Source organism: Dermacentor silvarum, chromosome 2 (genome assembly GCF_013339745.2).
Source record: "Dermacentor silvarum isolate Dsil-2018 chromosome 2, BIME_Dsil_1.4, whole genome shotgun sequence".
Lineage (NCBI taxonomy): Eukaryota > Metazoa > Arthropoda > Arachnida > Ixodida > Ixodidae > Dermacentor > Dermacentor silvarum.
The window spans coordinates 132,253,767-132,279,956 of record NC_051155.1 but is presented as its reverse complement, the minus strand read 5'-3'; the positions used below and the strand labels follow the sequence as shown (position 1 = coordinate 132,279,956).

The 26,190-nt window shown below is 44.6% G+C and overlaps 1 protein-coding gene across 2 annotated transcripts; it reads right to left on the bottom strand.

Moving 5' to 3' along the window:
* Positions 1-12,325: 12,325 nt before the first annotated feature.
* LOC125943660 (uncharacterized) lies at positions 12,326-24,971 on the bottom strand. Of its 2 annotated transcripts, XM_049663110.1 has the most exons (7): positions 24,825-24,971; positions 22,469-22,580; positions 20,079-20,196; positions 18,320-18,438; positions 17,279-17,380; positions 16,519-16,581; positions 12,326-12,542 (listed from the first exon to the last, which is right to left on the bottom strand). In XM_049663110.1, exons 1-7 carry the CDS (start codon positions 24,965-24,967, stop codon positions 12,366-12,368), a joined length of 834 nt encoding a protein of 277 aa, XP_049519067.1. In that variant the 5' UTR covers positions 24,968-24,971; the 3' UTR covers positions 12,326-12,365. The 2 variants fall into 2 exon arrangements, with proteins under 2 accessions (XP_049519067.1, XP_049519068.1); XM_049663111.1 differs by lacking the exons at positions 16,519-16,581; positions 17,279-17,380.
* Between the last annotated feature and the right edge of the window lie 1,219 nt (positions 24,972-26,190).

The following is a 26,190-nucleotide window of genomic DNA, read 5'->3' as shown; positions in this document are numbered from 1 at the left end:
GAGAAGCGGTGGCAAGAAAGAAAGAAATGGTCAATAGTCTCCGGTTGATTACAAAACGAGCAGAGATCAGTGATTGATAAACCGGATCTATGAAGATAAAAATTTAGGCGGGGAACTCTGCAGCGGAAAGTTGACAGCGTCACCTCACATTGGCGTGAAAGGCACTTGCTCGTGTTCCACCGAAATTTTAAATGTTGGAAATCGTCTGAAGAAAGTATGGACGAGTCATGGCAACTCAGCAATAAAAGGCGTTTAAATCTAGCTCCTGTTATAAAAGAGAAATCAGGAAGAATATTTATGACCGGACCATTTAGTGATGTCGAAGCGAGCGAGTCAGCTGATTCATTTAAAAAGATTCCACTATGTCCGGGGACCCAGACAAAGCGGACTTCGGATAAATTTTCTGGGGCAAGAGTCGAAAATATACTCAGTAGGTGTGACTGATTATTGGAAGTTAAATGTGTACAGACCGAAAGCGCATCTGTAACAACTATTACCTTAGAATTCTGTGGACCCAATTTTCGGATGGCAAGAATAACTGCCAGAAATTCTGCAAGAAATATTGGAGTGTAATCAGCGAGACGGAGAGCAAAAGACCAGTTGAGTTGATTCGAAAAGATGCCAACACCAGCCTTCTCTAAATTTTGTGATGCGTCCGTAGAAATAACCAAATGAGACGGAAATTGACTAAGATGGTCTTGAAGGAGACCTTCAAGTATGCGCGCAGGAAGAAGTTTTGCGTGTTTTGGAAAAATATCATCAAAAGTTAGTTTAATCTTGAATGAATTAGATTTTGGAGAAATCAGGCGCGGTAGGCTAACTTGAAGTTTAGATAACAGCGATTGAACAAAAATAACTTGTGGCTGTCGGTAACGCCGCCATCCTGTTCTGAAAAATGATTCTGGTGAATTGATGAAAACGGGTTGCAAATTGGAAAGGGGTGTATCATAAAGCTTCAGGAAAGTCAGGACAGTAAGTTGCTTAAATCTGGAATCAAGCGGAATAATTCCAGACTCCAGGTAAAGAACATTATTAGCCACACAACTTGGCAGCCCGAGGCAGAGACGCAGCGCTTGCCTTTCCAGTAGAATTAAAGGTCTTAGCTGGTAGTTCTACGTCTGTCTTTGTCTCCTTCGTCTTTTCTCCTCTGCTTCTTTATTTCTTTCTTTTTTTTCGCCAAGCCAGATCATGCAACAGTGCATACAAACTCGCCCAACTTCCAAGTCAGCTGCCACCTTAATTTAATTACGTGCCTACATCCCGACATTCGTTCAAATATCTCCATTTCCCTCCCTCTGTCCACACTCGAAGCTTTCCACCAAGCACGTGATGTACACTATGTTTGCACACATGGGACACATAGTGTCGGAAATTGTAGAAACGCGCAAGATCAGTGTCAGCTTGCTTTTCAAATTTTCGCACAAATACGCGGCGACGCAGAACGTCTCTATCTTAGTCAAGGCAGTTTCCTTAGCATAACCACGGCCGATGGATAAAGCGGCCCTGGTATAACAAATGGTCCGGCTAACATGGCTTGTTTCTACGCTATCGGCACTTTTTCGTGAACGCTTTTAACGTGTCTCTTTGTCACGTTTCCTCGTTCTCTAGGTCTCCACAATTTTTTCCCCGCGTTCCCTTCCCCTCTCATCCACGGTCCCACTCGAGAAGGATCGTAAACCGAATACCTCGTCGTCTTTGGCTCTGGTTTGTTGGGCATAGCAATGTGAACGACGTAGTGCATAAACATAATCATTCCATGCGATTACACGTTGCGTAGCTTCAACATAAACACGCATCGTATTCCTTGTATAAGCATCGCATTTCTTTGTGCACCCTTCAATTAATTCTTTCGCAAGCGTGTCTCTCCCCATAGATCAAAACAGTGTTGGATTTTTATAATATCAGTGTGAAACGTCTTCAATATCGGTCAGCATAGGTGGTCGCTCGCTAGAAACACATGCAAATAAAACATGCAACACTATTATCGCTTATATATTTGCAACCTTATGCCAGCGCACCTCATGGTAATATCGTTGTGTAGAAGAATGAAGAAATTACTGGCTCCTGCATGGGTCGCCGTATGTTGAGGACTATTCACATTACTATTTGGCCATAGAGCTCTCTACAAAATTTCCTAGAGGGAAATTTGGTCCCAGTGTCTATACGGGGGCCACAAGTGCGGCGGTTGTGTAGTCATTGATTTGCCTAACCTCCGTCCTTCTGGCTCGAAAGGACTTATTAACTTTCCTAAGTTGGGTCATTTCGAACAAAATAACGCGTCATAAATGCACAATTACCTATGATTGTGCACGTGCTAAGAAACGCAAGCCTTTTATACGCTTAAAACAATATAATTTACATGAAAACTTGCATGGAAAGATAAAGCGCACAATAATACAACCACAGGAATGTCTGAAGCAACAAGCAGTAATACTTGACGGATCCATCATTGTCATCCTAGTGAATTATAGCACCACGACACTTTTGTCGCGTAATTCTGACAAAAACAAACGCTATGCTTGTGACCACCTGGGGATCTTTAACTCCTACCCAACGAAAGGTACATGGTAACAAAATTTTTATTGTCAATTGCGCACTCGCAAGGTGATTCATGGCTCTTAAGAAACTATGTTATGGTTCTTCTGGCTCTGTTATGGCTTGTTAAGCACGCTGTCCTGTCATTCCTTTGTCGTTCGTCTTGTCATTGTGCTTTAAAAAGCTCTGAAGATGAATGTCATGTCTTCGTGATGGCCTATTTGGTTCTAGATCATGAGGAACGTTTAACAGTGCGGATAGACCACGGGCGAGACGAGTAGGCGACGCTCGTCTTCTCCTTGGTCTCTACGCGCTCTTAAGCATTCACGAAGATCTAAGAAGCCAATTATGAACATAGTTCTGACTTTGCTGTGTCTTTTTATCACTGTTGAAAGTAAAAAATAAAAAGGCCAATCGCTTTCGTATAATAATATTTCGAAAGTTCCTTCTAGAATACAAAATTTGAGTATTGTGCTCGAAAAAAGGCATGCTGTTTTCGGACACTGTGTTCGGACAAATCAGGTTGTCACTCGGGAACGAGAATATGGAAAGGTGTGGGACGTGAACAGTCGATAAGTGGTTTATAGAGAGACGCAAAGGACACTGCAAGCAACTATGCTTCGAATATCTCTGCTTAACCTGATTCCTGCTTACTTTAATTCTGAAGTTTACGTGGAAATTGCAAATGGGTCTAGGAAAAAAAATCTTAAAATGTCAACGACTTCACTGTGTGAAACGTAAACAGTAATAATTTACCAGACATCCTTCTGATGCACGCTGTCGCCCCTTCTCTTAAATATTTCACAGTTAATGCTCGCTACACAGAGTTATTGAATAATGGGAACAATAATTAAACTGAACTGCCCCTTTTTCTAAATGCTTTTACATTCCTTAGCAAATAGCACGTCAGAGAGACTGAACCGAAGAAGTAGCGAATCTAGGAAAAGGGCTAAAGAATTTGGCTCTTGCGACTTCGTAAAAAGTACAATAAATAAAACAATTTGTTTGGTCCTTATGCCGAAAGAACATCTGTAATTAAACCAGGTATTACATGGAATATGAAACAACAACATTTCGAGGGATAAAATTTAAAACAAGGCTGGTGTAGGCGCATGTCCAGGTAGAGAATCATTTGTCATGGAAACTGGCGAAGACAAGAGTATCAGAAGACGTGGCGGAGAGAGAAAGGCAGGAAAGTCATTTTGTTCTTAGAGAGCGGTTCATTATTCATCCAAACGATCCGTGCATAATGCACACACACACACACACACGGAAGCCGAGATCTCTCGTGCCAGGTGCGAGCATTCCCATAGCAACAGGGCTCGCCTCAGCAGCTGCACATTTGCAAAAGCTGTTCTCCCTGTTACTCGGCGACGCTAGACTTCTATCATTCCCGTAAGTCGGCGAAGATCCCCTGTCGCATTTGTAATGAGAAGCTTGAAAGTACGCCGAATGATGGAGGCATTGCAGTGGGATATACGCGTATGAGACAGTGCCACATAGGCGTTGCAGCTAATGACGCGGTAGCAGATAATATCTTCAGACTGCTACAATGTTTTGATCCACTTCCGCTGGCATTTTAGTAAAGCACGTAGTCAAGCGCTGCCGCTGTTACTTTCGCATCACCTTCTCCATGAGGTGACTTACATAAGCTTACCACGCAAGCGAGAGTTAACTATTCGGGGAACTGTTCATGTCTTTGCAAAAGGTTCTAAAGCTAGCATTGTTCGTAAAAGCTAATTTGAGCAAGTCCTGATGCTGGACACATTATTAGCGATCATTTAGATCAAGTCAAGCGTGGGCTTCAAGTTAAGATGCATTTCTGAGTACGGGGGTGTTTGAGGTCCGGAGCCCTTCGACATCTGAGCCGCGGCTTCATTACCACGTTGACACCAATAAGGAGAAGTACAACACTAAATCAATTTTATTTTCCCTACTTTATTCTTGACTTTTTATTTATCACTGCCATGGACATTCAAGTGACCTCCATTGTTATTTAGCAAATCGATCACTTCGATTACGACATATGTCCCGGGCGTGAACAGGTGATTTAAGTGGATTATTTGGAAAAATAGCCGAGATTCCCGCCTGCAAAAATATATTTATGGATGTCATGGTTACATTCGCAGTGTTAATATTCTGAATAAGTATTTCTTAGGTAGTAATTTAATTCAGCGTGGTAATGGAGCCGACCATTCGTTACCTGAAACACCGTCAAGTTCCTCTTTGTCACACTCGATAAATTTTTTCGGGGTCAATGACAACACGAAGCACCCCAGGCAACCCCTAGGTTTTTAATGGTAACGAAACAAGCCGTATTGTACGTGTTTCCGCTTGCAGATGGCCGTGCTAGTGACTAATCACGCACTGCACATCAACTGTCCGCTTTACATGACAAAACGAATTACGCTTTTCAGAAAGGGGACCGTAAGAAAATGAAAATCATGCATTCAGCTGAAGCACCGGGATATTTTCGTATGGTAATCGGGAATTCAGAAAAAAGCCGAGCTCGCTTGAACTGCGTCTTGGGCGACTTCGTAATGTTAGTCCCTGCAATACCTGTTTAACTGATTTCCACGCTGTTAGGGAGCCTGAAATCTGCATTATGACGACCGCAGTTTACTTTTCCCGGCGTTTCATTCATATTCGGAATCAGAACGTTCTAATGTCCTACTCGTATAGTTGTTTAAAGTGTGATTACGTGACGCTGTGCGCATATCGTGCTTCAATATGAGCGCTAAGCATATGGTCCTTGAAGATTCTGGAGTTGGCTACGAAACAACACCACTTTCTCAAAAGTGCTTATTTATCATGTCTACGAGCTCAGATAACTAACCCACAAATTGTTCATTAAGTTGTGAGTACCCCCTACCGATCAGGTAAGTGACCATACAAAACTGTTAGAATAATGAGGTAATAAACAGCGGAAAAGCATCGATATTTGAACACCACTGTATTTTAGCTTGTTTAAAGTAACATAGGACATAAGAATCAATAATTACTATATCGTATCACTGTTATGTGCGAAATAGCGCACTGTACTCATTGCACGAGCCTTGTAGCTGCGGAGGTTCTGCGAGGGATCCCTGTAGACTGCGAGTCATATCCGTCAGTTGTGTATGCGAAATGAAGTCATCCACGCCACATTTTACCCTATAGTAGTCCACACACGAAATGGAGTTTTATACGAGACCTTGTATTTTAATATACAGCAGAACGCAGACCTCACGTATTAATCAGCAATGAGGTCTGTCAGCCGGACTGTGTTTCCTATACCAAAGTGCGCACTGCAGGATTCGTCTCCTCTGCATCTGTCCTCTGCATCTCCTCTCCTCAGCATCATGGCCACATGCGCCACCATCCGAGAAAGCAATACGTGCATTACTGTGCTTCCTGAAGTGGACAGACCGCAGTGAGTAAGTGTATAGTTTCTGTGTGGGCCTTCGTATGCAGTGACACCCTCTTTCTCTTCGTCGTTTTCTATCGCGCTTTCTCTCATCCCCTAGCCCCTTTTTCTTGATTATGGTAGCAAACCGGGTGCGCGTCTAGTTGACCTCCTCGCCTTTCCTACCATTTACTCTCCCTCTCTGTATCTCTCTTTCACAAGATTCACAATATCCCGTGGAACACGGAGTAGGCTGAGGCTTTCACCGAGTTGGGGTCTCAAGAAGCATTGACGTGCGTAAATTACAGAAGCAAACTCATACTTCAACGATTCCTTGTAACCGAGCAGCGCACTCGTCAGTTACATCAAGTTACATCAAGGCTCCGTACGTTTGTAACCCCAATAATACCGTCCATGGATCTCAATCCCAACGTGTCGCAAAGTTGAGGCTCCGTATATTTCTAGGAAGAGGCCTTCACATTAAAGGAAGCTAGCCTCGGCGGGAATTTCGCAAAAGGGTTTGCGCTGTTCTTCGTCTCACGTTCAAGCATTAAAGTATGAAGATTACAACTGCTGCTACAATACCCATAGGCTCCTGTTGGATGAAGAAGTTTTGCCAAGGGCAATGAGGAGTTTAGGTTGGTGTGCAATAACTAACCAAGTACGAAATGTTCACTGTTTTCGAAGCAGACACGAATGAAATGCCGTCACATCCACCGTAGTTCGGAAATTAGTGAAATTATCCCTCGAGCTTTTTATATTGTGCCAAAAAGGCTTCAAGGTCATTTTTCAGCGATATATACTCCCTGCAGTTGGACACCCAGTAAACATACAAGGTATGATAATTAAATAACGCAGTATTCAGCAGGATAACACCACAGGTCACCAAACTCACTCATGAGTCGACTCATTTACACTGAGAAGGTACGAAGCCGAGCTTTCTCCGACTTAGACTCAAAAGTTGTTCCGAATCCGAGTGAGCCCTACTGAGTAGAATTCTGGTGAGTCTCTCATAGTGATCCATGAGCCAAAGTATTTTTTTTTCTGAGTGAGTCTGAGTAAGTTCTGATTATTTTGCCGACCTGTATGCTCCTGTGTGAGTTATAAGACATATAGAATGGTGTGCGGTGAAGCCCATTCATACTTCACCGTCTCTGTTCTTACGTTAGCTCTGTTGTCGGGGCTGTATCTTAGTCGGCCATCGGAATGAGGATTCAATTTTAGGTCAGCGCACTAAGCAAGAAAGAAAGAGAAAAAAATTATTTAGGAAATGGAAGAGAGGTCAGCCTGAAAATATTATTGAGCACGAAATGGGAACTAAGGCAGTATTAAGAAACACGTATATCCCAGCAAGGAGCAATCGCCCTGAGATTGACTCTTCTAGGCTGCTACTCTGCGCCGGACTAAAAATGAGGGGATAGAAAGATGGTTATAAGTAGCGGCGATGTGCACTAAAGGAACGGATAAATAGTCTGCAAAACGCGCCTTTCACAATTGCTAGTCGAGCACCATGCTATGTAGAAATGTGAGCAATGCACCACCTGCTCTGCAACCGAAGTTGCAGTGTGGAGATTTTCCCAGTAGTACGTCTTCAGTAAGTGGTCGATTGCCTATTTTTTTGTAGTGAATCAGCCAGCGTCTTCCGTTCACGCCCACTGGGGAAGAACATTAAGGACGTGGATCACTGTTTCCGGTGTGTCGCAACAATCGTTTCAAAAACCTGGGACGTGAAAATATCTGCATTGTAAAAACTTAAGAGCACGAAATGAAGACAAAAACAGAGGTAGAAACACCAAGCCAAGACAAACGCTCGTGCTTATTTTGTATAGACATTTAGCTGCCTCGGTTTTCGTGTTCATTTCGCACTCAGTAGTCTTTTCACTGGATACGAACTAACGAGCCCATCACAAGGAGCATCCTTAAAAAGTGGATGCATGTATTGTCTGGTGAATGCCATAGCTCCAGTCGTAGTCTGTGCGCAAATGCACGCGAGATTTGGCTAGACGCAATGCGCAGCATTCGTACAGACATAGTACGGTTGCAAGCCTGTGAAGTCTGCTATGGAGAACACCCACTTGTGGCCTGCATGCTTTTGTCGTACTTCTGGCAGTCGCAGGGAGGAGATAGTACGCGTCGCGTACAGTGAATGGTAAGCAAACAAATGTGCCATATTATTTGAGGCATTTCTCGCAGCTTTATGTGCAAGTTTGTTTCCATGCAATCCCCGGTGTCCAGACATCCAATGGTGACGATAGAGAGAAGGATGACAACGAGAGAAGACGACGCAGCGGTACGTTCCCTACATTATAGTTTGTCCAAGTACACCTGAAATGCGTTTGGTGAGCTCTTATAACGGTTTCTTCCGTTGCGGAAGAAACCGTTATCGCATCACATTGCGCGTCACATTGCGTATTGCTGTCCTAAAATGATGCTGACTTATTAACCCAAAAAAAACATTATTGGAGTGTCACCTTTACGCTTTACGTAGAGGTAGACTCCCTGTACAGGCTCATTGCGTTTGAAACGTGCTTACTAGTCAACTTTGTGGTCTCGAATTACTTCGGGTTCACCATAGGCTAATCATGAACGCATCTGGGAAACTTCGTAGCGCTCGACACGTGTCCGACAAAACACGACCCACCGACGGCACTTTCTAAATCAGCGACTAACCTGCGCCATTAAAGGAGCGACCCACTCTGAAAACGCTGATGGTTTGGCGCGACGTAAACTGGCGGGGTGGTGGTCTCCGCGCTCGCCGCAATCTCCCTGCACGGCGCCAGAAACTCCGCACAAACTTTTCCAGCAACCATTTCTCAATTCAGTATTCTTCGTGCGCCGAGCCAAAGTACACGGGGCGGGGACGGGGACGTCGTAAATGCTTCCTGCCAACGCTTTCCTGCGATCTCGTATATATATATACTGTCAGCGCATGCCGCACGCGGCTTCCCAGGAACCGCTTCAGCGAAAACGCGTCGAGCGTTATTTGTTCGTCAGCGGCACCCACGTACACGACGAGGGCAGGGCAATATACAGACGGTTGCATTTCACGAAATCGTCCAGCGAGACGTTTTCGCCCGCCTGACTGGAACCTCAGTTGCGCTTCGCACGATGCCGCGAGAGGGCGGCGCGCTCGCTACTAGAGCTGCGGATTCTGGCGCGCAACGTCGGAAACACGCCGCGAAGCGCTGTTGCCGGGCGGGGAAAGGTTGCCGCAGCCTCACTTAATCTCCGTTGTGCAAACTGGCGGGACGCGGTCGGGCGGCTGTCTCCCTCGATGTTCCCTCTCGCTGTGGACGGAAACAGGATGTCGTCGGAGCGAGTGTGCAGTTCACTGGAGTTCGCCTTTGTCATGTCCAGGAGTGGCTGCTCTAAATTATGCTCGGCGGCCAGGGAACGAACGAGGTGCGCACACGTGTGCGCAGTCAGAAGGAAACGTTTGCGCGTGGCAACCGAGCGCCAACTGAGCTGCATCTCCGCGCGTACTTTTTCGAGCTTTGTAATAAGCAGAGATGTTTCTTTAAAGGTGCCCATCGAAGGCGCTGTCACTCAACGTATAAAAACGACGACATTTCCCTTATGTCCATTAGGCATGGCTGTTCCACTCAAAAAGCCCTCTGGTTTAACTTGAAGCATTCAATGACGATCGAGCTGAAGTTTACACACATGGTCTTTAAAACAATCTAAACAAGACGCAGGCTCACATGAAGACGGAGACCTTAAATGCTCGACAGTGGTCGAACAAGCGATGTCTCGGGAGCCAACGTTTCATATAAGGGGACTTCTAAGTTGGCTCCGCAGACAGTTCTTGTTCGATCACCATTGATCATTAAAACAATCGAGTGTGATTAGTTTTCGTGTTCTAGCAAGCAGCATTCACTATGTTACGCCTGCCGCGCAAGGGGGCTTGCAGAAGTCCAGTGCCGAGCACGTTTTCTTATTTTTATTTTTTTTATTTGACACATGCTTGTCGAGCATGTTGCGGATAATATTCGTTTATTAATAACGAGTTTAGAGCAAATCTGTAAAGCATCACATAAGTGGCTTGAATAGACCGTGATTGTTGCCGCGAATAGCAAATATGAAAATCGAAGAAATGACATGTTGTGTGGACACGGAGAAGCCTTCAGGATCAGAATCATTTTAATAATATATTATCAGTACATTTATAGGTATTAAATATCTACAGAATAAATATATGCTGACTGTCCAGTTATCGAAATACTGCAAATTAACTGTCGACATTCACGTACAGTCAAGCCAGAGCAGACCTGATAATGCCGAGGGTCACGTAAAAAAGGAAATGCAAGAACCTACTGTTACGGGCAAAATTTGTACTGGCATCTTTTCACAATTCAAAAGCGGCCAAAAGCGGTCAAGACACTTGAAGGGCAGTGTAAGTGCCCAAATGCGAATATACACTTTTACCCGTAAAGAACAGGAAAATTGAAATGCAACGCAATTGCGATACTCTCTTATTTCCCTCATCTTTTCTAACTCCTCCCCAAAACTCAACACAGCACGCAGTTTGCTTCGTTTGACACTGAACCCTCATTTTATTTTAGCTCGTACTCACTGGTGCACTATAAACCCTTCTTCTGCATAGTTAAAAAAAACGAAGTCACTGTCCTTGCCCCTTTTAACAAAAGCAAGCTTTTTTGAGAAGGAGTTGCGTTACTTACTCTCATGAAATGGCTTTGGAGCGGGAGTTACAGGAATGCAGCGTTTCATTCGCAGGACAGTAAACCCGACGACTCTTATCTTGCGGACCTTTTAACCCGCACAGCACACTCAGCACAAACGCATATTTTTTTCTCTTTTTTTTCATAAGCGCAGTACGCTTCCTGCGTCTTGAGAAAGAGGATTTCGTCAAAATCCCTCCTCTGGATTTCTCTTAGCAGACATGTCCAAGGCATTATAGCCCGAGCGCGCATCTCCCGTACGCTCTGCTTCTCGCCAGATTTTCTCTTTCCTCACGTAATCCGTATTCCACATTTACCTTTCCTGTTCAGTACGCGAGCCATCTGCATCACCATCTCGCGCTAGAGACGACGAATAGCCTTTGGGAAACTTGTTCCCTGGCACTTTTCTTTTTTCTTTTTTTTTTCTTTTCTTTTGCCTACGCGCACGAACAACCAGACTAGTTACGCTAGCTTAAACAGAAGTCTAGTTTACTTTTTTCAGCTTGGCTTGGCATTTTGCAAGTGCTCCTACACTCACACTAACACTAACACCCTTGCAATTGTGGATGCATATTTTATAGCAAGTGCTTGTTTGTGTGATGGTTAGCACCCTCACGTTTTGAGGGATAAGATGAAATTGTTTATGTAAACAAATAAAGCTTTGTTTGGCAACATTTTGGGGAATATAAACAGGGTAGTAGCTGCGATATACGACATGCAAACTGCATCACATAAACGGTTACAGCCATCGGTGGTCAGAATGAACACACATTTTGCAACTATAGTTTGTCGCGTCGCAAGTGCAATGGGTACTGGCCGTCATGTACATTAAACTTTATTTATACACCTTCAGGGGTGAGGGCGTTAGCCGTGGGACAATCCAGCAACCCTTGTGGATGTAAGTTCTATGCGCAGCGCCATAGCGTGGTAACGTTCCAGAGGCAGATTTTGTAAAGTTCCGTATTGTGCATTTGAACCTTCCTCTTCTTACACTCTAGTACATGTTAACGCTCACTCATTGCCATTCACTGTTTTGCGCGCTTTCCCTATAATTGTCACGACATTTCAAAGCAGACGCCGAAAGAGAAATGAACACACGCGTTTCCAATAAGGATTCCGATGAAGAAGACGAGTGCACTGATAAGCCTTACTTTCTTTAGTAGTATTTATTTTTGGAGTCGACTGATCACTTTCCTAATTCATCCGATTGCTGGCCAGTCTTCCATAGTAGGTATGAGCCCTAATAGAGTAAACCAAACAAAACAAAACTTAGTTACGTAGTAGCGTTTGGTTACAAGCGCGCATTTCCGCTATTCAGGATAATGTAGAGGGAGAACTAAGACAATGTTCGCCGTAACACGAGAAACTGTCATTCACTACTTGCAAAACTAAGACGAGAGGCAGAAATAGAACGCCCGCCTCGGCTGCGGGAGGCTGTGGGTTCGATTCCCACCGCCGCCGGGCACCCACTGGTTCAAAAGGGTACAAGCGTACCCCGGCCTGGCGTTCGGCTTCCTTCAGGGGTGATACGCTTGGGAAAGGAGCCTGCGCCATGAATTCCCGTCGAAACCAACGTGAGCACGGAAGAGCTGGTTGTGTTATCCTCGCGAAAGACTTGTCATGCGAAAGACCTGTGAAATAGATGTTTGTTGAAGTTGCTTGTCAATACAGGTTCAAGGCAGAGAGCGAGCACGCAAAGCAGACGATAGGCGTAAAGGTTGCTTTTTTCATTCTTTTTTTTTTCACGAGCAGGAGTAGCCAGCCACCTATACGAGGTGGCTCCATGCCTGGTAGGGCCCTCCTGGACACATTAGGGCATCCACGCGTAGGAGTGGGGAGTACCCAATCCAGGATCTCAGCAGTGTGCCGTCAGGTACAAAACCATCATGGATGCCTTGGATGTCGGCGTCCGACAGTTGGTAGCTAGCTACTGCCGGCTTGACCTGTAGGGTATTACGATAAAATGAACAGATTGGAATAACGCTGAAAAGGATGGAAAACTGGGTGAGTTGGTATTGATTCATGTCAAATAAGCAACAACGCACTAGAAACTAAGATGAACAAAGCGCGTGTGTTGTCTACATCTTCCTTCGTCTTCGTTTCTATTGCGCGGTTACTTATTTACCATGGAGACTGAAATAGCTTTACGCTATAGCGCCCAAGGTTTACTTATAAACTCCATGATCTTGCCTACAATGACTAACATTTGGTCTACTTAGTGCATATGAACGTGAGCACAAGAAAGGGGACAAACCTACCAAAAACATTGTAGTTTACCAATCAGAATGTTGTACTACAATAATTTTCCTGTAGCTTATGTGTCTGGAGAATGGTAGCGCGAAGTAAGGTACACCGGATGACGAGACAAAGAACAGCGCTAAGTTACAACTAAGGTTTATGTTGAAAAACATGACTATAAGCCGTCTAACAAAAAAAAACAATTGAAACTGAAAAACAAGGAAAAAATCACCAGCCCTTCCCCTGTCGAGAAAATGGGGCTAAGCGAAGCTTGTCGTGCATGTATCTGACCTTCGTCAGGGTAACGTTAAAGTTCACGACATGTCATGGTCTCTCTTTCTCTCTCTTTCTTTCTCTCTTTTTTCTCTCTTTTTTCTCTCTATTTCTTCCTTTCTCTCTTCCTCTCCATCTTTCATTGTCTCTCTCTTTCTCTCTCATTATCTCTTCCTTTCTCGCTTTCTTTCTTGTCCCTGATATGAGCCATTGAGCTTGAACCCTTTCTGCACAATCACCAGGATCGGCCCACTTTTCAGCGTTGACACCACCACCACCACCATCATCCCCGAAACTTGAGCCTATAGCTGCGCTTACATGAATTCGACAGTGGCGCATCGCATCACATTCATGTAAACAGCGGTAATGCGCTATAGGAAGGCGCATCGCATTAATGCGCGAGGCGATGATAGATTTACGGATGGGAGCCGACTCAACGCACGTGGCGCTACGTTCTCGGGAGAGTTAATGCGATACATGTAAACGGCGTTTATAAAGCTTCGTTTAAAAATTTGTCGGCCCTTCCACTCCTTGAAGATGGTTAACCAGCGAAGTTGAAAAGTGCGCCCCCGGTGTTTATCGCTGGGTTAATCCAGAGGGTTCATTAAAGTACTTCTCAATTACGAGGTTGCACACACGTTCGGCTGCGACGGAGAGAACGACGTCACTGACGGTACGCCCGCAGTCCGCCGTTGTCGCTTGCGTTCGATGTCTCGAGTTTGCTCGGCGGCGTGGTTAGCAGCATCCGCCTGCCCATTGCCGCTTGCGATTCTTCGAAATTAAAGTGCTTCAAAATTAAATCTGTCTGTTACGGTAAGACAATGAATGGCTCGTATCTCCGTAAACGCGGTATCCCCATTGCGACAACAGAAGTGAAATTTTACGCTGGAATGATGAGCGGCAAAGCACCCAGCTGTATAGAAGAAGCCGACGACGAACGCGGGAGCAGTGGCAAGAGCGCGTGCCGAGCACGAGCACGAGCGCAACGAGCCAGCTGCGGAAGAAGACGACGACGCTCGAGCCAATGTTGATGATCATAGTTTTCTGTACACAGGCGATTTAAGCTTCGCTTTAAAAGTGTTTATAGAAGGGTGATATTGGACGGGTGATATAGAAGGGTGAATATCGTTTTGTGCTGCTTAGTCTCTACTCATTGTGGTGATCGTTGTCATGGCTACGGTGGAAAGGGTAGGCTTTTCATTTTCAAACACTACCAGAGAAGACTCGCTGACCAGCGGCACATAAACCATCCCGGTTTATACGTGACACAGGTACCGCACTATCGAGTCTTCATCGCAGCGCGTTCACTTGCATATATGCCCGATGAAAGCTAGCGCGGATTTTAAATACCTGCCACTGATCGAACATTCCGATTTGTTCGCATATACGTTGTTACTGTACATGTTCTGCTACTTATGCTCATGCTTGAGTATATCAGTGCGCCCCCCCCCCCCCCTCACATATTTTTTTACAAAACTAGCAACATGGCAATCCACGTAAACTATCTTAGAAGCTGCCGGGAAACGATCACGAATTCCTGGAAATAGAAGGTTTGATACATGCGATGATCAGGGAGGCATGCATAAAGCATTTAATTCAATGTTAATGTAATTCGTCCTGTAGTAACACCACTTTATTTTTTTTTACTTTTGGGGGGCATTACAAATGCAAAAAAAAATTAAAAATGAAAGCTGCAAGATACAATAGCAATCAGCGCACTACGAAAGGAGACCGTTGCCTCCGAAATCTTAGAGCCATGCGAGTGATTCTGTTCAAACTCAACGATTTCATAATGGTGAAATAAAAAAATAAAAGCAGCATACACATGCTGTTTTCGTCGGAACAAACATTGTGACAAACCGCATGTGGTTCGTAAAACATGTTTTATAAGGCCACTAACAAGACATAATAAGTTAACACTGATAAAGTATATGATATGATAAAGACAATAATATTTCAATAATTGGTTCAGTGTTAGAAAAGAAATTGAACGCCGGTACGTCAGTGTGGCGTCCCGAATTTCAAATATTTTTTTTCGTATTTGGACCGCGTTGGCTGACGAGTCCGTGGCTTCCTTAAAACACGGTGTAAGGCATTTTTACCAATAAAATTTAACTAGTCCGTAACAGGCGCCGACAGAACCCCTTACGTCACGAGGAGCTGGTGCTGGGACTTCCAAGACGCATCGTCCCCCGTCATTCAGTCTTGCGCCTTTCCTGGTTCAGCAAGCGTCTTCTCACGATAAGAGTGGCGTTTTCGGTAATCTAGAAGGGCAATTTACTAATACAGAAGAGATTAATTTTCCCTTCAGTGTCCCTTTAACGACTCGGTCCGAACAAAGGTTCTTTCGCCCGGACAACACATATCAACCGGGAAAACGGAATATGTGACATTCTTGGGATTCAGGTTAGAGGCTACTGTGCGTGAAGACAGAGGTTCGATCCCGCGCCATTGGTCACGGGCTTCTTCACAACATTTATAAGCATGCTTCGGCCACTTTCGAGGTATCTACCATAACACTGGAGTTGCGTTGAGCGTACGCGACCGCGTCACAATATGCACTAAAGCGCACGTTTGTAGGAGATAGGAGGAGGGTATAGAAAGGTCACATTGATTAATCAAAGTGTGCGAGAGCTGTCAAGGCAGAACAATTGCACCCATCTCCGAGTATGATTCTGAGTAGCTAGCTCTGCTAGATCCTGGCCTACTTATTGTCACAAGACGTGCCTTCTAATTTTTTACCTTCCTCCATGGATAGCCTAATACGTTATACGGAGAAGGAAAAATTCTTATTAGTATTCATACAAGGCATAGCTCTTATTTGTCCCTAGTTTACGTATTTTAATCACATAGAGTGCATACCGTAATTCGACCTTTTCAGGTTGATTAACTAAATATTACTTGTTGGGGGGAGGGAGATAAAGGGGAGAGGGAGGTAAAGGGGGGAGGGGGAACCAACTTAAACGACAAATATTACTGTGCAAATACCTAATTCGAAAGATGCACTGGATAGGTATTTAGCAATTCATTTTATCGCACATTTTCAAATTGCAAAATCGAAGCTGCCCTGCTTATCAGAAATCCCGAGACCAGAACTTGTTCTGTGGTATCTGTCTCCAAAATATGTGACGCATTACGTTCATTAGTTTCCCGCTAGACCGCCGAACTTTACGCTGCTTAGAATGATTTTTTTTTTTTTTTTTTTTTGTGCGTGCACACCCTAGCCGACGTTCACGAGTAGAACTTCACTAACTTTCCTTCACTCCTTCAGAACCCGAAGATACCCATTCAATGAGTGCTAGCATGCATCTTGCGGCTTCTATAGCGACAAGTACAAAAATAACTATCTAGCTAGTCTGGCCGAAACCATCGCAACAACCATACAAGTAAAGGAAACAGCAAGCTCACCCATGTGCCAGGTGCCGGGGTATCTTTCTTGCGTTCCTTGAAGTCTTTCATGAGCGCAGCGAGCTATAATAAAGAGAAGAACAAAATAAAAAACAAATAACAAAGACTGACGACAAGCTAGGCGAGTTGACTGACGAGCGCATACGTGCACACGTATCGTATGAAACGTCATTAATGCAATGCTGCTCGACATGCACGCGAAAGGTGAGGCGCCGTATATACTGTGCCGCTCCGAGTTAGAGACATCGTACCTCGTGTTTTCACGAATTATTCGTGCAAAGACGCATCTTTCATTTCTGGCATGTCATCGGCGCAGACGTTTTACTCTGGACAAAACGCGCGAGTAATGCACTGGGCCTTAAACTGCGCTTACCGCAAAACGCCACGTGAGGACTAAATTTGACTATGAACGAGCCATCAGTTCAGCCGCAAGCATTACAAAGGGTATCCCGGCTAGCTTTAGACAAACTGTGAAACCAAAACAGCAACAAAAAATACGCCTAATAAACACGCTGCAAGATACCATTTAAAGACCTACTTTGTTCGATCGTTACGCCTCTAACAACTGACCACCGTAGGTCTTATAATTGTATCTTGCGCCGTGTTTTTTTTTCTTGTTATTGTTGAACAGCTCGGATAAGCTGAGACGCGCGGCATATATAATAATCTGTACGTCGCGCTCCCATTCACGCCATTCGCCTGGTAAGTCTACACAATGCATCTGGAATACCAGTGAAAGGACGCGACGACAAACGCTCACCTGCTTGTTTTGCTCGTTTATCGCCAGCTGGCACAGGTAGCTGACACCAGCCAATCCAAGCCAAGCGGGACATGTCAGCTGGTGCATGATGAGGTAGGTCCACTGCGATAGTAAGCAAAGTTATGAACTTACCAAGTTACCTCATAGAAAGGAAACAATGGCCCTTTGACCGAGTGTGTAGCACGAGCCTACAAAAGAAACCTAAAAATATTCCTCAGAAGGAAACCTTCGCAGTTGAACCACGGACAAAAGCCTTCCCGGAGTGGTCGCTCTACCATCTGAGCTAACCAGGAGGCTAGCAGATCGCAGGGCGAAATAATCGACAACTCGAACATCAGGGAAAGTTGATATGGCCTATCATATCTCCGGAAATCGGCAAGGTTGAGAGAGTTTTGTGTAAAGAAAGCAAATCATACTCCCCGGGCCTAAGTATTACGAAACTACGCGGGAGCAACTCCAGCTGCTACACCTGCATACGAAATGAAAAGTGTCACACTAGGTAATAAAATGCTAGTATACTATATATCGACTATAATGCAACAAAATTCGGGGACCACTTTCGGGTATGTTAAGGGTGATGTGTAAGGAAGATTAGAATTGCGTGGGTAACTTGAGGCAGTGTGACGGATTACCAATAACGCGACAGCTGCAATCCCTTCGAGAAGCTGTCAGTAAGCCGGCTGTATTCTTACGAAGAAACTCAAGTGAAACACTAGCTAACGCAATCACTGACTGATCGTTTTTGATCCCGCCTGCCCAGCTGGAAGAGAACATGTAACGCAGCAAGTAAGATTTATCAACAGATGAAGTTGTAGGCACACAACTTCAAACATAGTAGGCATAATAGATCAAGCACAATCATTCTTCCAGGCTATAGTATGGCTGCATGTCCCCGGAAATGAATGTGGGGCCTCAGGGGGCTATAGATGCAGCTCCAATTCGGTCTATGACGACGCTAACACTGCCAGAGTGCTCAGAGGCACCAAATCGATGAAGCCACATGTCAAACACGACGCCGTCTGCTACGAGTTTTCTGCTCACCTGGTTGGTGGTTCTCGCGCATATTGTTGCGGGCGTGTTTCTTGCTTCTAGCCCAACAAATCCGAGGCCCTCCTGTGTCTCGGATGCCTGAGGGAACACCACATCTGCAAACATTGTTTCTAAAAACGAGCAAGAAAACAAAGGCTTGTAAGTAGCTGCAACACAGGTTGCGTTATGCTGCCATCAACATCTGAACATACAGCACTCTTATATCGCTAAGATTTGGCGTAAATTTGATCGGTATTTAACGTTCTTCCTGAGTAACCTGCGCGCGTTTTCGAAACATTATGACCTAACACGTTTGTTTGCTGACAAGGCTAACGAATTATAACTTTTAAATTTCATGACGCGACAGAATACTTTCGGGAGCAAGAGCAAAAAAGGAAATTATGGGGTGTTACCTGCCATAACTACGATCTGATTATGAGGCACGCCGCAGTGGGGGACTCCGGAATAATTTGGACTACTTGGGGTTCTTTAACGTGCACCTAAATCTAAGTACACGGCCGGGAAGCAACAGTAAAGCTAAATGGAGCTTAAGACGTGCAACACTGCATACGTTAATAAGAAAAGATAAAAGTAAGTATAGCTAAATGGAGGTTAAGACGTGAAACACTGCATACGTGAATAAAAAAAGATAAAAGTAAGTATAGCTAAATGGAGGTTAAGACGTGAAACACTGCATACATGAAAAAAAAAGTGCCTTGGGGGCGCCTTCAAGACGCCTGGGGCCTAATCTATCCTAACCTGACTTACGCGACACTTCGAGGTCCAGGTATTATCCTCGACAAGTATGCTCGTAGGGGTAGCTGCGTGATTCAGCTCTTAGGCTACATGCTGTTGCGCACGCAAATGTAATTCCGCAAATGTTTCATAAGGGGATAGAAGAGGAGTTCAATTTTCTTCAATCTCATACTAAAGGCCCCCGAGACTGAAGACAAAAACGAAATTAAGCACCTGGAATAAGGAAATGCCGAAGAACACGTTCCGAACTGCGAGTAATGACAAACTTGGGAAAGCAGGTTCTACTAGAGAGGCTGTACTTGCCAGCGAAATCACGGTATATAAAAATCATGGTCAGTTCTTCAAAGTACGCTCAGTATATGTTCTTTAAAAAAACTGTGATAAACAAGGCACACAGACCCAGAGCGCTGGGCAGACGATAAATTGGAAGTGTTTATTATGTGTGAGGTGGGGGTTGAGAACTTTTACAGGGGCAAAAAAAGGAAGACGCACATATCGATGTAAAACTCTGTTTAATCAAACTTCGTGATCTTACGTTGCATGAGTGAAACTGAAATAATTAGCAAATGGATGTGGTTTACCTATCAGGGAACCTTTTATGAGAGTTTTATATCTACAAGTTTCGTTTCCATGTTCTTCGATCGGTATGCAAATCACTCATACCTGTGATAAAAATTTCATTGCGTAATCAGTGCAACGTGTGGCGTCATCGCGTTCTATGTCCCGTGTTTAGCGCTGTTTGCTCACAAGATATTTACCAACGAGCTCACTCAGCTGCGCTCTGCTTATGACGTCAGCAAACATACCACTGGCAGAGCATTACGCCTCCGCTTAACCTGACGCGTCGTCACTGTCGTTTCGGAAGCATTTACACCGTACACTACACGATGTACACTGGACGTTGTACGATGGACGTTGGACGATGACTGCACGTTGTACAAATACATTGTTCCGTAACACCAGTTCTAACACTATCTTAACTTAAACTCCGGCATAATATAGATTCAAAACGCACCGATCTTTGTGACCGCATCTTTCACGAGTGCTTGAATATACTTGGGAAGAAACTCCAAGGTCTCCTTGGCGGACGCCTTCAGGTCCGCGTTATCCGTTTTGGGGTAAATGGACATCTTCTGCAAGCCGAAAAGGAATTCAGGATGGCACTTCGGTGAATGGTGACGCGAAGGTCAATTTTTTTTTCAATTCAATTCAATTCAAGTTTATTACATACCTAAAAAGGTTACATAGTTGTGCATATGCGGAAGGAGGTCCCAAGGTTTAATCACCGTTGGCGGGACCTCCCGTGCAAGTATAACAAGCAAAATTACAAAGTAAAAAGCAAGCAAACGAGAAAGCATAAATATTACAAACGAAAAATACAATAAGCATCAATAACGTTCCCTGGTAGATTGGATTATTTATACTTTAAAAACAAATTGTTTTAGGTTTTCCTTAAACATTTGTAAACAAGTAACAGATTTCATATGCGTAGGTAAACTATTCCAAAATGTTACTGAAGAAAAAAGCAAAGTGAATCTACCATAATTAGTACGGATACTACGCAAGAGCAAGTTACGATGAATGGCGAAGCGACTAGAATTGGGATTAGGGAGCACATGTTGTGGAAACATGTCTAAAGTGAGGTCATGGTTATAAATTTTAAAGAATATAATGCCCGTATTGTGTAATTAAATAAATTTAAACAATATAATGCCTATTCTGTAATTTAAGCGGTTAATTTTATGTTTACTAATACAAGTTAAAGATGACCTATTGTGCAAAGCCAGCGGCATAAACATGTGCCTCTTGAACAGTTCTCAACTGAACGATTGTGCAGCGCCGAGTTCGTGCCTTTTATCATCTCCCAAGCAACTGATACCCAAGCAACTGATACCCAATCAATTGATACCCGTAGCACTGCAAGCTTCTATTGTTATATCATTATTGCGAACTAAGCCGCAAAGGCCGCTACTAAGGATAGTAGCGATATTCTCTTGCAGAACGCTAAGAAGGACGAAGAGATCGCAGACTTCACGCAGGCCACTTAGAACAGGATGATGGCTAACAAGCACAGTCATGATTTGAACCGAAGGATTTTTGTATTAGACAGTATAGCAAGAAGAATTCAAGGCACAACTTACACATATGAAGTAAGGAGGCACAATGGATGCTTCATACTTATGTAAATTGAGTACAAGAATATAATTAAACAGGCATGGCTCGTGCTAATGAGTACAGTAGCCTTAAATGGAGGTAGGGTGGGCTTAAATACACAGCTAAGGTCTGAAGTCCAAGTAATCAAGAAATCTAGCTTAAACATCATAAATAAACCGACCAAAGAAAAACGTCAAGTGGGTAAACTCCAAGCTAAGCTGCGCAATAATCTTCAAGGAGAAGTGGTAAAGTGTGAAGCTTACTTCGCATTTTTAAATTAATACTCTCGATTCTACGACGAGAAAGCGTTGCTTAATAGAAACATCCCCAGTACAGGGTAGTTCATCCTCACATCGAATAACAAAAGAAGTTAATGCGCTACAAGCGAAAGAAACACTGCAAAGAATCTTGCGAATATACACGGAAGTTCCACTTATGAAGTAGTGTCCGAGGATTCCTTGAACAATTGTTAATAGAGAGGCAACTCGTAGCTCGCATAACAATATACAGCCTTTTAGTGAGGATACCAACGAACAATAGAATAAATAATATTTAATCCACACTTTCAAGTTTCTTAATACAAAAAATGTAATCGATGCCGCATCTTTCTAGCATAATAATACTTGCAGCTCACTTTTTTCTATAACGAACAATACAAAAGAATGAAGAATAAATGATAGAACAGAACTTACGCAGTAAACTACTTCGCAGACAAACAAAAGTAAACACACTACGATATTCTGTCAGGACTTCATAAAAAAAAAAAACGCTGCACAGTTAAAGTGTGCGTATCCGCCGCGGTTGCTTAGTGGCTATGGTGTTGAGCTTCTAAGCACGAGGTCGCGGGATCGAATCCCGGCCACGGCGGGCGCATTTCGATGGGGGCGAAATGCGAAAACTCCCATGTACTTAGATTTAGGTGCACGTTAAAGAAGCCCGGGTGGTCAAAATTATTCCGGAGTCCCCCAACTACGGCGTGCGTCATAATCAGATGGGGGTTTTGGCACGTAAAACCCCATAATTTTTTTAAGTGTACGAGCCACATCGTACCGGGTGCCATTGCTAGGAAAAGAAAAAACGTATCCTCTGAAACCAAAGAATAACGAACCGGGATATCACGCTGTCACATTAATTCTCTTATATGTTTAAACCCCTTTGACTATTACCAAGCGCAAGAAGGTGTTGCATGGTTTTCGTAACATGAACGAAAATCAACGATCGCAACACAAGCAACGGTAATTCCATACTTACGTCTGGAACCAGTTCAGCGAACTTCACAGTGGCTGGGAAGACCATCCAGGCAAGCATGTCAGGAGGCATGGCCAACACATTCTTGAATTTGCTGGCGCTCACGCTACCAGTCCTGCAAAATAAGAAGGAACTTGAACACTTTCGTGCATATTAATAAACAATGACAGTGGTAGGTTCGCACTCAACCAGTTTTCCTGGTTATCACCCCGCCCACTCTAAAGCTGCCGACATCCTTAGTGAGTGCCTCACCCTTTCACTTTAAGTCTTCAACAAGTGCAGTCTCATCTGCTGTCGCCAAGAAATAATATTTCCACTCAAATGGAAACGCGATCTAGATCGCTTTGTTTGCAACCACGTACTTAGTTTTAACAATCGTTGGTTCGGTTTAGGCTCTACTTTCAGCTTCCTTTCCAGATATGGAAAAATCTCTGGCACATATTTATTACAGAAACCGGAGAAGGCGATTGTCCGACGAAGATTGACAAGAATAGATCATGGGGACCACAGAAATTAAATCTACACACTGGTAATACTTGTTAAGCACATTGCTGACATCAAAAGCATGTTCGATAATTGTAGTGGAGGAGTGACGTGACCGGCTTCGTGCTGCATACTACTCTTTAATAGACGTTCCACCAGTATATACAAGTACAGGGACACAGTATATAATGGTGGCAGAAAATGTCGTCCGCGTGTTTTGGTAGACGGCCAAAAGCGGGTGGACAGCGACGGCTGTGAAACAACGTTGTGACGGCGGTGCAACAACGGCGGCCGGACGACAAAGGAAGGCCGATGCTGGCACGAAAGTAGCCGCTTATATGCGCGTCTCCGCTCGGTTACTGCACTGAGCCCCGATACTCCTCCCACCGCTGGCTCTATGACATCGCGCGGCACTAACATCCGTGAGTCGGTCCTAAGCGAAGCTCGCGCGAGCCGGCAAGACGAGGCGGCGCATCTCGACAAGATACGCGCAGCGGATTTTGGCTACGAGGGATACCCCGCAGTCGTCAGCCAAGACTAGCCAAGGCGGTGGAGAAACGCGGCGCAGCGACGCCCCGCAATAAGGCTCCTAGACGTCGCAAAGAGCTAGTGCTCGGCGCCGAACGGGTGCCGCAACAAATCGAGAGCTGTATACGTGCCTTCAGCAGAGAACCTCCGGCCGCCGATCCAAAATACTGGCGAAACAGGCAAAAGAAGTCATTCGCCTTTAAAACAAAAAAAACGAAAAAGTTTGTTACTGTTCGATTGTTGAACCAAACTAGGTAACAGTTCTCCGATAGCAAACTAGGCGACGCAGCAGGCCATAGAAAGCTGCTGCTCACCAGATGAAGCAGCGCCCAGTGAAAGAGCCGCCCAAATCGGCGTTTGCGAGCGCCCTACGAGAGAATTTGGTAGCTTCCGATTGGCGCTTACTGTCCTCCCATACCAGTGTACTTTGAGCACGGTGTGGTGTTCACACAGCTGCTCACAAAGAACGCTGCTGTGTGCTAGTGCGTAAAGGTCATGCGAGCAGTGGAAGGCAGAATTCTGTCACCGGCTACGCTACAGAGCTGATTGAGTAGAGCATGATCGTGCATCCCAATTCCTAAACCTCCATGAGCTGGCCTCGCATTCACTGTCGATACCGTGATAGCACGATAATGGCAACTGCGGCGCTGATGGCACATGAGCGCGCCTAGGGTGCCTAGAATAGGTGCCAACAGAAGGAAAGCGCAGTAGAGGGCGGCAGAAAACCAGGTGGGGTGATGAAGTTAGGAAATTTGCAGGCGCAAGTTGGAACCAGTTATAGCGCAAGACAGGGGTAATTGGAGATAACAGGTCTTGCAGTGGACATAAAAATTGGCTTATGATGAGAGTAACCGTATTAATCGCTGTCGCTATAAACGTGTTTATCGAAAACGTATGGACGCATCGCGAGATCACCGGCTACAATTTAGTAAATTACAACTGTGTCCTGGAGTAGCTAGTGAAAAAGGTATCATTAGTGAAATTTTGTTAAATAGTTATATTGCGCTTTCATTTCTCGTGCAAGTGTTGTAACCCTCTTCGCACTCAAGCACTGGGATTGTGCTATTTTCCACATGCTTTGTTTAAAAATACCCTTAACTCATTTTGATCGCGTGGAATATGGCAAGCAGCTACAGCTGTGGAAAGTAGGTGTCGGCACTCCATTTTTAAGACTACAGCGTACAGTGCTATATTGGTGCTCTTTGGCCATCACTGGCTTTGCGCCAATATACATCATATGTCACCATCATCATAGGCTTATGGTTAACTAAATGACCTCCTCAGTGGCAAGTGAATGTCACGGACGCGGGGCATTGTGTTGCTGGGAGCGAGTGCTCGCAGGACTCACCCTCTCGGCTGTCCGTCCATGGGCGCATTCGCGACGGCGGAGTGGCCCTTGGGAATCTGCAGCGTGAGCGCCACAGGAACGTTCCAGCCGGTCCTCTCGAAGCACGGGAAGGAGGAGTGCGCCTCGCCTTTCTGGAGCTGCATCTTGGCGAGCCTGCACCGGTTGAAAGTGAGGCGCCCTTTTCGTACCTGATGAGTTTAACGTGCTTTCGCATAACGACCTCGTCATGTGCAAGAACAATATATATCGCATTCGCCGACCCAATCGCCATTTGTCTTACTATAATTTGCGCCTTAGAATGTCTCCGTGCATCAATCTAGGCGGAAGCACGTTTAAGCATGTGAAAAGGTAGTTCGAGGCAATTTGTCTCGTTCGAACGCAGTTAGGCGTATACATTTAATGAAGTCGATGGTACTCGAGAATGACTTAGCTAAATTAAAAGCTTCTGATGCATTGATGCGAATAACAAATTTTCTATTAGAGAACGTAAAGTGTCGTTTTTGACTGCCATTAGTCAGTCGCAGACCGGGAAGCTGTTGAACATGTCGTGTGTTCTTTTCATAGCAGCACCCAACCTTCTTAACGGATCAACGGGATCCGTCACGTGAACTGAAACGCGACATACTCATATTTCAGTAAAGAACTTAGTTAAATCGAGCGAGACATTTAGCTACGTCGCCTTCGAGATAACGTTTAAACGCATTATAGGCCCTATGTACAAGTGTCGGGGGAAAACGTGGTTTCATTAAACAGAGTTTATTTTCCGTACCAACCACATAAGCGCTTTAGTGAGACTACCGCAGGACCGATAAAATTAAATTTGTCGTATTGGAAAAAAAATATGCAGATCCAACACACATTGTGGAAGCTTTTGAGAACGAAACTTGTGAAGTGGTTAATGAAATGTTATAAGTTCGCCCGTTTTATACCTACGTCATTGGCGTACAGAAAAATGGCGCGCGCGCCCGTGCTACGAATTGCAGCTACTCCTTTATTGTCTCGTGTTTCTTCGTTTTCTTCTCGTTTACTCTAGCTGTACAACCTGCTTTTTGGCCAATGCCCCGCTGTGTTTAAGTGTCACAGTATGGAAATAATCAGTATAATCAAGGAACAGCGATCGTCTCAAGGAGCTAGTTTACGTTGCCACGATGGAAGTACACGTGCGATTACCATTGGTCAGGACAGCAACAGCAGCACCCACCCAGCTAGCAGTCACGGTCAGGAAAGTCCGCTCGCAAAGAAAGCTTCGCTCTAAAGGAACGCTGCACACTACTGATGGCAAAAAGCATAATTTTTATTTAAGGCTTCAAGTACTTGAAGATTTCCTAGCTGCATGGACGGGATACGTTTCAAAGCTATTGGAACC

Coding starts and splice junctions, on each gene's coding strand:
- LOC125943660 (XM_049663110.1), bottom strand. CDS start 24,967: ATGCAGCTCCAGAAAGGCGAGGCGCACTCCTCCTTCCCGTGCTTCGAG. Junction 22,581..24,824: donor ATGGACGGACAGCCGAGAGG/GTGAGTCCTGCG, acceptor CTTATTTTGCAG/GACTGGTAGCGTGAGCGCCA. Junction 17,381..18,319: donor GCGCGAGAACCACCAACCAG/GTGAGCAGAAAA, acceptor TTACTATCGCAG/TGGACCTACCTCATCATGCA.